The sequence below is a fragment of the Sorghum bicolor genome, chromosome 9 (assembly GCF_000003195.3).
Source record: "Sorghum bicolor cultivar BTx623 chromosome 9, Sorghum_bicolor_NCBIv3, whole genome shotgun sequence".
Lineage (NCBI taxonomy): Eukaryota > Viridiplantae > Streptophyta > Magnoliopsida > Poales > Poaceae > Sorghum > Sorghum bicolor.
The window spans coordinates 50,497,469-50,509,471 of record NC_012878.2 but is presented as its reverse complement, the minus strand read 5'-3'; the positions used below and the strand labels follow the sequence as shown (position 1 = coordinate 50,509,471).

Here is a 12,003-nt window from a genome sequence, read left to right as displayed (position 1 = left end):
TGTACTAACTCGAACTATCTAAAGTTTTCACCAACTTATGTTCATATTGCCAAATGAGAATCATTACATTTGTCATAGAACATATATTGGGGTGACAAAACTAAACATCAAGCTTTTTAAACAGAGGGAGTGTTTATTTTCTTCTATTTATTTTCTCTTTTATTATTATTTTTTGTATGCTTTGATTATTCACATATTGTTCATGAGATGGTCTGTGGTATATTTTATGCTAATCATTGCTTCTTTTAGTCAGTTTATTTAAAAGTTTAGCTTCTAAGAGCAACTCCGACAAATATGCTATCCATGAAATTAAAGTCATGTAGGTGTACTATCTGGTTTGCTAAAATAACAAATTTGCTATTCCTAAATTTTCGCTTGTCATATATAACATGTCATCTTTACTAGCTATCTTATACAAAGACTGTTGTAGAATTTTATCTTTTGAGTTAGTTTTTTATTTTATTTTATACAATAGTTAAATCTTGTAATTTAAAATATAATTTTATCTAGTCTTTGAAGATACTCTAAAGTTAACGGGCTAAAATTTAGCGGGGAACCAAAGAGGCCCAAAGGCCTCAGTGCCTCACCAACACGAACCGTGTCAGCACGGGGAGAAATATCTTAAGGCGCGGCTGCGGCGCTGAGCAAGTGGTGGTCTGGTAGTGACAGATATCTCCCCCGCGCGCGTCCCAGCTCCAGGAGTCCTCGATGGCGCCCGCGGCCGCGGCTGTCGTCGCAGCGGCGAGCCCGGCCGCGCTCCTTGGCTCGTCGTCCCCAAGGAGCCGACGTCCCCAGGGCCGTGCCTGCTCGTTTCGGTGCGACGGGCCGACACTCGTGTCCTCTTCTGTAAGTCAGCTCCAGCGCACAAACTCCAAGCTTATCCACTCTTATCTTTCCAGCTCGTGCTCCGCTTCTGTTATTATCCGATAGCACGACGGACATCGTACCTAGCTCGCCCAAGTTCATGCTCCTTCCTTCGGCGACAATCGGAAAATTTTTGATTTGGCAAATCGTTCGTTGTACCATCAACTAGCTAGTGTCACTAGTGCAGTGTGCGCTCTGACGTGACGATTTCAGTTCCCATACAGCTGAAGTCGTCGAGCTGCGCCGGCCATCATCCCCGGATTCGGCAGCCGTACGGACGGCCGCACTGCAGCCAGCAGCAGGCGGAAGTGGTGGGCAGCAGCACCGTCGACGACGACGAGGCGTGCGAGCTGGTGAGCGGCTCGGACCTCGTCATCGGCGAGGGCGACGACAGCGTCAGCGCCTACCTTTTCAAGGCCGTCAAGAACAACAACGGCACCGGCATCCTCCTCCTCTCCGACATCTTCGGCTTCGAGGACTCCGCCACGCGCGACTTCGCCTACCGCGTCGCCTGCAATGGCTACAAGTACTCAAACAACCTTGTCCACGCCAATGATCACTTGCTGACCTGCATTGCATCCAAGTCTTAATTAATCTCTCGGTGTTTCTGTGCCGGCCGGCAGTGTCCTGGTTCCCGACTTGTTCCGAGGGAACCCGTGGAAGCTGAACCTCCCATTCGACGGCGACAGCTTCCAGCAATGGCTGGCCGGACATGCGCCGGGGCGGGTGTCCGGCGACATCGACGCGTGCACGCGGTGGCTGGTGGACGAGTTCAAAGCCGCGGGGGTGTCCAAGAAGCTGGGCGTGGTCGGGTTCTGCTACGGCGGCGGGCGCCTCGTCGAGACGCTGGCGCGCGACGCGGACAGCTGCTTCAGCGCCGGGGTCTGCTTCTACGGGTCACGGATGGACGCGTCCCTGGGCGACCGCATCGCGGCGCCCGTCCTCTTCGTGTGCGGCGACGGCGACCCGCTGTGCGCCGTGGAGACGGTGCGGGAGCTGGAGAGACGCGCGAGAGGCGGCGCACGGGCGGCGGTGTACGCCGGCAGGGGCCATGGGTTCGCGCACCGGCCGCAGTCGGTGGAGGAGGACGCGGACGCCGAGAACGCCTTCAACGTGATGCGGGGGTGGCTGCACGACCACCTGCTCGCCTGATCAGACGGTGTGTAGACAAGCGCGGTACACGGGGGTTGGGTGTTTTGTACGTACGTACGTACTAATGTGGCAGTGGAGTGCAAATCAAGGATGTTACTAAGTACTAGATTGCTAGTAAAGAGTTTGAGTGAATTCAGTAATACTCCCGAATGCGAAAGTGCTATTTATGGTACTTCTAAGACAATGCAGAAGCTGGATCTTTGTTCCATTATCTTAAGATTTGTGACACTGACGCTGCTAAAACCATGCCCCCGTGCCGCCATGGATGCTGGCGCTTGGGACATGCGTGGACGCGAGAATTGGAGGCTCTCATTTTCCTTTGTTCCTCACGCTTGTGTGTCGTCTTCCTCTACTCTAAGGCCTTGTCTGCATCAGTTGTTCTTAAAAACATGTTTTTGTCTCTAGTTTCTAAAACCTAGATTCTAAGCAAAAACTGATAAAGTGTTTTCTTTATCACTCTACTCATCACTCAATTGTGTCTATATTAGAGTTTAGTTCCCCATATATTATTCTAAACCGAGCATACATTGATTGTTTGAGGCTCTAAACGGATTCAAATGGAAAAGTTGTCAACACAAAGTTTCATAACTTTTCAAGATCTACAACTTTTATATTAGTACTTTCTCCATCCGAGGTCATTTATAAAATTTGAAATTTAAATTTAAAAAATTCAAACATAGTTTTCAACGACAAGATGATTTCAAATGAAAAAATTATCAACTACAAAGTTTCACAATTTTTCGAGATTTGCAACTTTCATTTTGACGGTTTTTTCAAACTAGGTCATTTGAAAAGCTCAGAAAATTCAATTTCAAATTATTTGTACAGGTGGTTTTCTTAAAAAACTGCAATATGATTTTTAGTGACGGTTCCTTAGAAATACATGATTTCTACAAGCGAATTTGTTAGAAAAATCGTCTGTGAAAATCAATTTTTACTGTCTTTTTTTTAAGAAACTGCTAGTGCAAATGCACTGTTTTTACTGACAGTTTTCTTATCTTAGCCGATTTTTTTCATAGGCGTTCTTTAATTGAAACCGCCTATAAAAATTATGCTCCAACGCTAATGTAAAACTTTTTTTACTAGTGTTTTTAGCATTAATATAAGTCAAATTTCAGTTTCAGTGAAACGAACAGATTGCATCGTGCATTCGTTTGTGATGTGTAGCCGGCATGGGAGACGGTTAGTTCATGGTCGCCGCCGACATTGCCAGCCACATGCGGTGGAGGAACACCACCTGTCACCTGTGTGCAAGGATGGAAAAGCAAAAAAACGCATGTGGATGTGGGTGTAGGCGTTGATGTAGGCAGAGCCCACGGTATTGTGGTCTTGTGGACCGCGGCCTGCTTGCTGTTTCTTGTACCCAAATCCATGGGCGTAGTAAGGCAACAAGTCCGCTGGTTGACACGGGCGCTTGTCTGCGTGTGCGTAACCTAATCTAATAATCTACCTAAAGACGGGCTCGATGAGAGACGACATTACATTAGCTTCGGCGTCAAACATTTTCCGTGGCCATCGCCGTCACACTCACACAGCTTACAACACGTAACCAGAACAAGAGAAAAAACACGCTCCGACACAGTAGTTTCCGTTTCTAGTTGTGGCGCGGAACACAACAGCCAAACGGACGCGATCGGAGCAGCCCACGGTTTTGACAGCTGCTACAAGAAGGCGCCGGCCACGCCACGCCACGGTTTTCACAGCAGTAGAAGGCGCATTCATTTTCCGGACTTGTTTAGTTCACCTAAAAACCAAAAACATTTTAAGATTTCTCATTATATCGAATATTACAACACATGCATAAAATATTAAATATAGATAAAAAATAACTAATTATATAATTCACTTGTAATTTACGAGACAATTTTTTTAAATTTAATTAGTCTATGGTTAAACAAATTACTAAATATAAACAAAAACACTATGGTATCAAAATTGAAAAAAAATTGAGGCATTTTTAGTTCACCCCAAAAACCAAAAAGTTTTCAAGATTCTCCGTCACATCGAATTTCGCGGCACATGCATGGACCATTAAATATAGACGAAAACAAAAATTAATTATACAATATATCTGTAAATCGCGAGATGAATCTTTTAACCTTAGTTAGTTTATGATTTAACAATATTTGCCACAAACAAACGAAAGTGCTACAGTAGCGAAATCCAAAAAAATTTCACATCTAAACAAGGCTAGAATCTAAACGAGACCTTGTGGTCTAAAAAAGAAGCCACACTGGACTCTGGAGGAGGCCAGGTTGTGCAGTGCCGGACTGCCGGGCAGTGCAGCTCAACTGGTTCGGTCCCGGTCCCAGACTGGCGTCGCGCTATCCCCGCGGGCCAGCAGAGCGTGGCGGGCGGCAACGGCAGGCCAGTATGGAATCCGGCGCTGCTGGAGGTATGAATAAGGGTGTGGGCTCGGCGTGCCGCGTCGATGGCCGGCACAAACACTTGGCAGGACTGGGGATGGCAATGGGTAATTACCCGCTGGGTATGTGTTATCCATACCTTTACCTACGAGAAAATATTTTACCCGTTAATTTACCTATACCCGTGCATGGGTAAGAGTTTTTTCCCATACCCTTACCCATACGGGTAACGAGTAACCCATGGGTTATCTTTACCCATGATTTTAAGAATATTTGTTATGAAAAAAATACGTGTTTTAATATACCAAGCTCCCAAATTTAGCCAAAATATCATAAATCATTAATAAACTCTTCAAATATACAAGCTACATGAACACACAATCAAATGATCTAGTGGGTAAATCCATCATTACTAGATAACAAGTCATAAAATTCACAAGTTTCATGATTCTAGTACAATTTATCGGGTTCAATTTACCCATGGGTTAACGGGTATGGGCAATGCAGTCTCATACCCTTACCCGCTTTACCCACTGGGTAAAGCTTTTTTCCCATTATCTTATCCATGGGTAAAAAAATAGCCATACCCTTACCCTAATGAGATAATTACCCATCGGGTTTCGGGTAAAAATTGCCATCTTTAGGCAGGACAGGAGTTTTGCATGTGCTGGCTGGCCACACATGTTCTGGGACCCATTCAGTTCATCTAGCTGGTTAGTTTAGTGGATGCCACACATTTTGTTTCATTTTGTTTTGTTTTATTCTTTGTGAATGCAGTGCAAGTGCATGGTATGGTGCTTGTATTAGTCCCTGTTTAGATTGGAGATGAAAATTTTTTGGGTATCACATCGGATGTGTCGGAAGGACGTTGGGAGGGGTTTTTAAAAACTAATAAAAAAATAAATTACATAGCTCATCAGAAACTACAAGACAAATCTATTAAGCATAATTAATCTATCATTAGCACATGTGAGTTACTGTAGCACTTAAGGCTAATCATGTAATAACTAGGCTTAAAAGATTCGTCTCATATTTTTTCAATCAAACTGTGTAATTAGTTTATTTTTTTATGTACATTTAATGTTCCATGCATGTGTCCAAAGATTCGATGGGATGAACGAAAAAATTTTGGGTGGGGAACTAAACAGGGCCTTAGCAGTGCTTCCATAGGCACTTTACCTTTGCCCCAGCTCAAAAATTTCTAACTTTGATTAATTTATAGAAAAGCACACTTGTATCTACAACACTAAGTTAATTCTCCAGGAAATATCTTTTGCTGGTGTGTGCATTTATTTGAATTTGTATAAGTTAACATAACTTTTTTTTTAAAAATGGTCAACGTTGGAAATGTTTGCCCTGGAACAAATTAAAGTGATGTAAAGTTATAAAAAAAGATCGATCGGAGGAGTAGTTAGTACCGTGTTCAAATACCTTGAGAAAAAGAAAACTTTGGCATGGAAGGAATTTGCTGGAGTTGGCTTGCACCCATCAGCAGTATTTTGGCCTTATCAGTCGAATCTGTCAGCCATTCAGCAGTATTTTTTTCTCACAATAAATCAGACAACAGTACTTTCTGTCATTGCTCAACCTCGCTTTATTAGGTTTTTAATTAGGAGCTGGGAGTTGCTCTACCATTTCGTTCGGAGGCTTTCGCTTATGAGAATATTGAACTGGATCAATTATCACCTGATTATTACTGGAAATGATACATCATCCGTTTGGAGCCAAGAGCATCCCTACACTACCAAAATGGAGTTCTCTTAGTGTTTTTAGTTAGTAATAAAACACTACCACTAGTCAAAACATTAGGAAATCCTCACTAGGAGATATTTATTAGGGAAAGTTTATATTAAATTTTGAATGCTAAAACACTAAGAGAATCCCACATCACTAGGAGAAATTGAAAAATCTGGTTGTGCTACTTCATGAGCGGAGACTTCCAAGTGTCCATTGACACCTGTGTATTATGTGTATTTGCCGGTGGTTAAGAAAAAGGCTAAGAGCTGATGGAATCTTGCTCTCTCTCTTTTTTTTAATTGAAACCTTATGAGGGGTTTGGGACTGCTCCATAACTCTGCTCCACAAACTTTACTGTGGAGCAGCTCTACAAAAAACTAGAGTTTGTAGAGTATCTTTTTATGTGCTCTCACAACTCCATCCTTTTTCTTCGAACTGAATGTATGGAGCTGAAACCATTTAACTAAAAAACATAGAGCGGAGTTAAAAAACATAGAGTAGAGCAGTCTCAAACACCGCCTGGACAAGAACACACAAGGTTTAGCTCGCCGCTTGCTGCTGCGGATCCAACGTCTAGTTACTGCTAGTACTACGTACTTTGCACAATGAACAGCTTATCATTGGATTCTCAGTGACAGCAGCATTGTGTTTCGATGTCTCCTGAAGCGACGAGGATCGATGCATGCATAGACCAGATCCACAATAAAAGCCTTATTTAGGCTACACATACTATAAGATTCTATCATAGAGTTTAAAACAATTAATTATATATTATTTATGGTATTTTACTGATATGTCAGCATATTTATTTAATAAAAAGGTATAAAAAATAAGACTCCAAGTCTTAGGCTAGTCTCAATGTATGGCCGTGTTTAGTTCGCGAAGTAAAAAAATTTCGCGACACTGTAGCACTTTCGTTTGTTTATAGTAATTATTATCTGATTATGGACTAACTAGGCTCAAAAGATTTGTCTCCTAAATTTCGACAAAACTGTACAATTAGTTTTTATTTTCGTCTATATTTAATACTCCATGCATGCGTCTAAAGATTCGATGTGACAGAAAATCTTGAAAAATTTTAGGTTTTTGGGTGAAAGTAAACAAGGCCTATGTTTTATTAGAGTGTCATGCACATTAAATAGGGTGTCACATAAGCAAAATTGTTGATTTAGCAGAGTCATTAAATAAAGGAGTTTCATCACATGAGAGAGGAGTTTCATCCCTATGAAACTCATGTGACTCGGTTACCTAGTTTATAGTCTTGGCAACTGTGTTATGAAACTATGCATTGAGACTCCAAGTTCACATTGTTCGAGATAATCTATAATAGAGTCTGTATTGTGAGTGTCGTTAGTTGCTCAAAAGTTTTAGGTTTTGCTGATACAATATTTTTATTTATATTTAATAATTATTATCTAATTATAAATTAACTAGACTTAAAAAATTCGTTTCACAAATTACAAGTAAATTATATAATTAGTTATTTTTTTATTTGTATTTAATATTTTAAATATACGTCTAAAGATTTAATGTAATAAAAATCTTGAAGAATTTTAGGAATTTTTTGGGAACCTATACTACTCTGCGAGCTACATCGACACAACATCTCCCTTTCATTGGATACCGATCGATGACACACGTAGTGTGCTCCGGTAGTTAAACCCAAGAATCTTACGTGCTGACCATGCACCAATCGGCTACAATTTCTAAAAAATACTCTTAGACTTTGTTTAGTTTCCACCAAAATCCATAAAGGCCTTAGTTTCGAAAGGTGAAAAGTTTTCGGTACTGTAGCACTTTCATTTATTTGTGACAAATATTATTCAATCATGGACTAACTAGGATCAAAAAATTCGTCTCGTGATTTACAACTAAACTGTGTAATTAGTTTTTGTTTTCGTCTATATTTAATATTTCATGCTTGTGCCACAAGATTCGATGTGACGGGAGATCTTCAAAACTTTTTGGTTTTCAGGGTGAACTAAACAAGGCCAAAGTTTTCAAGATTCCTCGTCACATCGAATCTTATGGCACATGCATAAAGCACTAAATATAGACGAAAACAAAACTAATTACACAATTTGCCTGTAATCACGAGATGAATCTTTTGATCCTAGTTAGTCCATAATTAGACAATATTTGCCACAAACAAACGAAAGTGCTACGGTAGCAAAATCCAAAAAAATTTCGCATCTAAACAAGACCTTATTATCTACCCTATATATAAAAAGAGTCCCTGTCACTGTCAGAGACAGAAAAACAAATGGAGTTCTGTAAAAGTCCATTTTGTTTCAGCATCATTTTATTCATTGTCGAGATGTTTCAGCAGGTTATTACACCTATATTTAGACCCTATTTAGTTCTAAAAAAATATATCTCATCACATCAAATATTTAGATACTTATATGGAGCATTAAATACAGATAAAAAAACTAATTATACAATTTATATATAATCTACGAGATAAATCTTTTAAATTTAATTAGTATATAATTAGATACTAATTGCTAAATAAAATAAAAATACTATTATAATAAAATCCAAATATTTTAGTGAACTAAATAAGGCCTTATAGGAGTATAAACGATTCTAGTCATTGTGCCATGAACTAAAATCTGCCGGGAATATTTTTTCCGGTTTTCTCCCTCTCAGGTTCTGAGCGCCGATCGATCAAGCATTCACAGGCCTGCGCGACATGCGTGCAACGACTGTGTCAGAGGGAGAGTAGCCCAAAGAGGGCCAACGTACCGATCCAATTTTTTACAATTTGGTTTTTTTTTAAAAAAAGTTTTACAATTAGACCTTTGAAAAACTTAAATGCAGAAATGGATCCAGAGGGTCGACGCCATGCATCATGGCGTCGAGGTATCACGTCTCGACGCCATGGATCATGGCGCCGAGGTCCTGGGTGCGCTTCTGACGTGGATCTGACGTGGCTGGAAGCTCGGCGCCACAGATCACGGCGCCGAGCTCGGCGCCACTGATCACGGCACAGAGACCATACGCCATCAGGAATGATAGTTCAGATAGTCCACAGAGACCATACAGTCTCATATAGTACAAATACTCCACAAAGTTCACGGTGTCGATACATGCAAAATAACAGAAGTTATGCCATCAATTCTAAGCTGCTACCATGGTGTTAGCACATAAGTCATCCTCACTACCTCCTAGTCTTACCCTTACCCTTGTGGCCAAGAGCATCGGTGCCTGGAGTGTACCTACAAGGCGAACGACGTCGCCTTCTTGCAACCTGCGTAGGCTGAGTAGAAGGAGCATCAGGAAGCTGAGATAACCCAAGCTCATCATAGTCACGCTCCTCGGCCACCCCCTCTTCGTCCTCATCATCATCGCTTTGAAAAGTGTCCATAGTTGGCCGAGACGAGCTCTGTCCTCCAGATCCTATAAACATTGTTCAAATTATGTGTGCACATAATTCATTATCTCATACCATGAAAATTGCTCAGTTCAAATAAACAACAAATTTAATGAAATTATACCTCCCAAAGAAGATGTACCATGCACAACAGGTGTGTTGCATTGTCGTTCCTGTGGCACATGCACATTCATCGCAGCACTAGTACCGCAACCGCACCGAGCTGCAGCACGCCTAAGCCTACGTGCTAGTCTCTATTATGCAAAGATTAAAATTTATATTGTTAGATATATGATAAATGAGGGTCGTAATACTTGTTCTTAGATAAACTCGATGTCAAATACTTACTCCAAGAAAGTTGTTTAGTGTGTGCTCGTCCACACCTGTTCTTGGAAACCGTTCGATGTCAAGTACAGATTGCTTGATTGCGTTGCCCTATAAGATAAGACATGTAATAGTTTATATAGGTGCAATTTATAAAGTGGAAAAGACAACAATCGTACAATTGTATAGTGGAAAGGACATGTACCACTCGGTCCAAGACAGGTGCTGCCTCGATAAGTGTCCCTTATCGTGCTGCTAGGTCATAGAAAGTGTCCTCATCCTCACATGATTCAAGGTACGCATAATCTGCTTGGGTCCACTGAATTTTCAACCTTGGTCGTGTAACACCTAGGTACCAAGTAAGGTATGCACGAAAATTGTAGTTGGTATGTGGTTGCTCATTTTCGTAGAGGTTGTCATAAAACTGGTCCCACACCTCTATGTACTGACGATGCAACGTTTGAAACTCAACTGTCTTCTTCTGCTTCTGACGATCAATCCTAAAATTAAATATTAAAGATGAAAATAATAACACAGATTTAACAACATTGATTCTAAAACTCAGTACGGGGTTAAAGATATTGAACTAGCAACATGGATATAGGTGGTATGAAATAAATTTCAGCAAGTAGGTTGTAGTAGCACACATCAAATACGATGGAAATGACTAAGGATATAAATTTCAGCAAGCATGGATCTGCACTAGCACATTTATAAATTTCAGCAAGCATGGATAGGCACTAAGCATGTAAATTTCAGCAACATTTATATAAATTTCAGCAAGCATGTAAAAAGTACCAACATGCATATAGGGGGTAATAAATTTCAGCAAGGATTTATATTGGACCAAGTAGCAAATAAATTTCAGCAATCATATAAATTTCAGCAACATTTATGGTATTGAACATTGAATAAATATTGAACTTTGAATAAATTGCAGTCTACATATCTATCAATTGCATGGAAAAATTACCAAAATGACTTACTTGTGCAGCTCCACGGAAGTATCAAATGGAGGGACAGGCCATTGCTGGCACAAGCCAAATTGGCGGGCTACTCGATTTGGAAGGTGCCACTCAACAACATAGAAGCAAATCAGAGGGCAGATCATCAAGTACAAGTCTTCATCCTCGCTACACATGCTGCTTACTCCAAGATGCAGCGCATCATTCGCCGTGTACGGCTCCCAATTCACCTGCAAACATAAGACATGTATATTGCACGTTAGAGAAACTATCGAGCATACATTAAACAAGAACTACTGCATTTTACTCACCATGGATGACCTAAGCGTGTCGAGCTCATTGGCATACTGTACGTACGCACGTGAAGTCCTGCTGAAGGGGACTTTCGCCTGGTCCCAAAGATGGGCAAACGTCGGACGGTGACGAGGGTTGCCCACTGCAAACCATTCCCGAGGAGCGTCAACTATGGGCCGTCCAACTGGGAGACGAGCCCACATCCAAAGCTGCAGTAGGTAAACACAACCACCAACGGAAGAACTACTTGCGGTCCAACGACACGCCTCACAAAGGCTACGGTATAGGAAAGCCAGCACTCCCGAAGCCCAGCTGTAAGTACCTGTAACCGTTGCAATCAATTTAATTAATGCATAAGTAAACATAAGTAAGCAAATTAATAATAACTGTGTAAGGGAAAAGTACCTGTGGTGTCCCAGTCAGTGAGGCACGGGAGGTACATCCACGATGCAGTGTCCCCTGTCGCGTCAGAGAAAAGAACACACCCAAAAAGGTGCAAGATCCAAGCTCTACAGTAGTAGGCAACTGTCTCCTGGTCCGCATGTGCCGGACAATTACCAAAGCTCTGCCTAAGCCAAGCAATTGGTACCCCAGTGGTGCGCTGCGTCGGTGCCTCCGGAGGAAGTGGTCTTCCAAGGAAGGCCTCAACTCTGACCCTCCAACCATCGGGCCTGCAGTGTCCGATAACTGGACGACCTCTAACACTCAAACCCAGGATCTTCTGAGTGTCCTGGAGTGTAACAGTCATCTCTCCACAAGGTAGGTGGAAACTATGAGTTTCTGGCCTCCACCTACAATTTAAAGAACATTGTTGTTAGGGTTTTCAGAAAGATAGATAAAGTTTGTTGAAAAAAAACATACGATTACTATGGATAAATGGTGCACCTGTCAACCAAAGCTGTGATCGCCGCGGGGTTAATTGGAG

At 41.6% G+C, this 12,003-nt stretch overlaps 1 protein-coding gene and 1 long non-coding RNA gene across 2 annotated transcripts; one reads left to right on the top strand and one right to left on the bottom strand.

The window, feature by feature from the left end:
- LOC8058499 (carboxymethylenebutenolidase homolog) lies at positions 636 to 2,233 on the top strand. Its single transcript, XM_002441103.2, has 3 exons — positions 636 to 846; positions 1,089 to 1,390; positions 1,488 to 2,233. Exons 1-3 carry the CDS (start codon positions 709 to 711, stop codon positions 2,014 to 2,016), a joined length of 969 nt encoding a protein of 322 aa, XP_002441148.1. The 5' UTR covers positions 636 to 708; the 3' UTR covers positions 2,017 to 2,233.
- On the bottom strand, positions 9,425 to 9,931 carry LOC110430080. The gene is made up of 3 exons (XR_002447283.1): positions 9,844 to 9,931; positions 9,620 to 9,749; positions 9,425 to 9,521 (listed from the first exon to the last, which is right to left on the bottom strand). It is a non-coding gene; the product is annotated as an uncharacterized LOC110430080 (long non-coding RNA).

Bases quoted from the DNA above. Each gene is read 5' to 3' on its own strand.
- LOC8058499 (XM_002441103.2), top strand. From the start codon at position 709: ATGGCGCCCGCGGCCGCGGCTGTCGTCGCAGCGGCGAGCCCGGCCGCG. The intron at 847-1,088 runs GTAAGTCAGCTC...GTTCCCATACAG, and splicing joins CGACACTCGTGTCCTCTTCT to CTGAAGTCGTCGAGCTGCGC. The intron at 1,391-1,487 runs GTACTCAAACAA...GCCGGCCGGCAG, and splicing joins GTCGCCTGCAATGGCTACAA to TGTCCTGGTTCCCGACTTGT.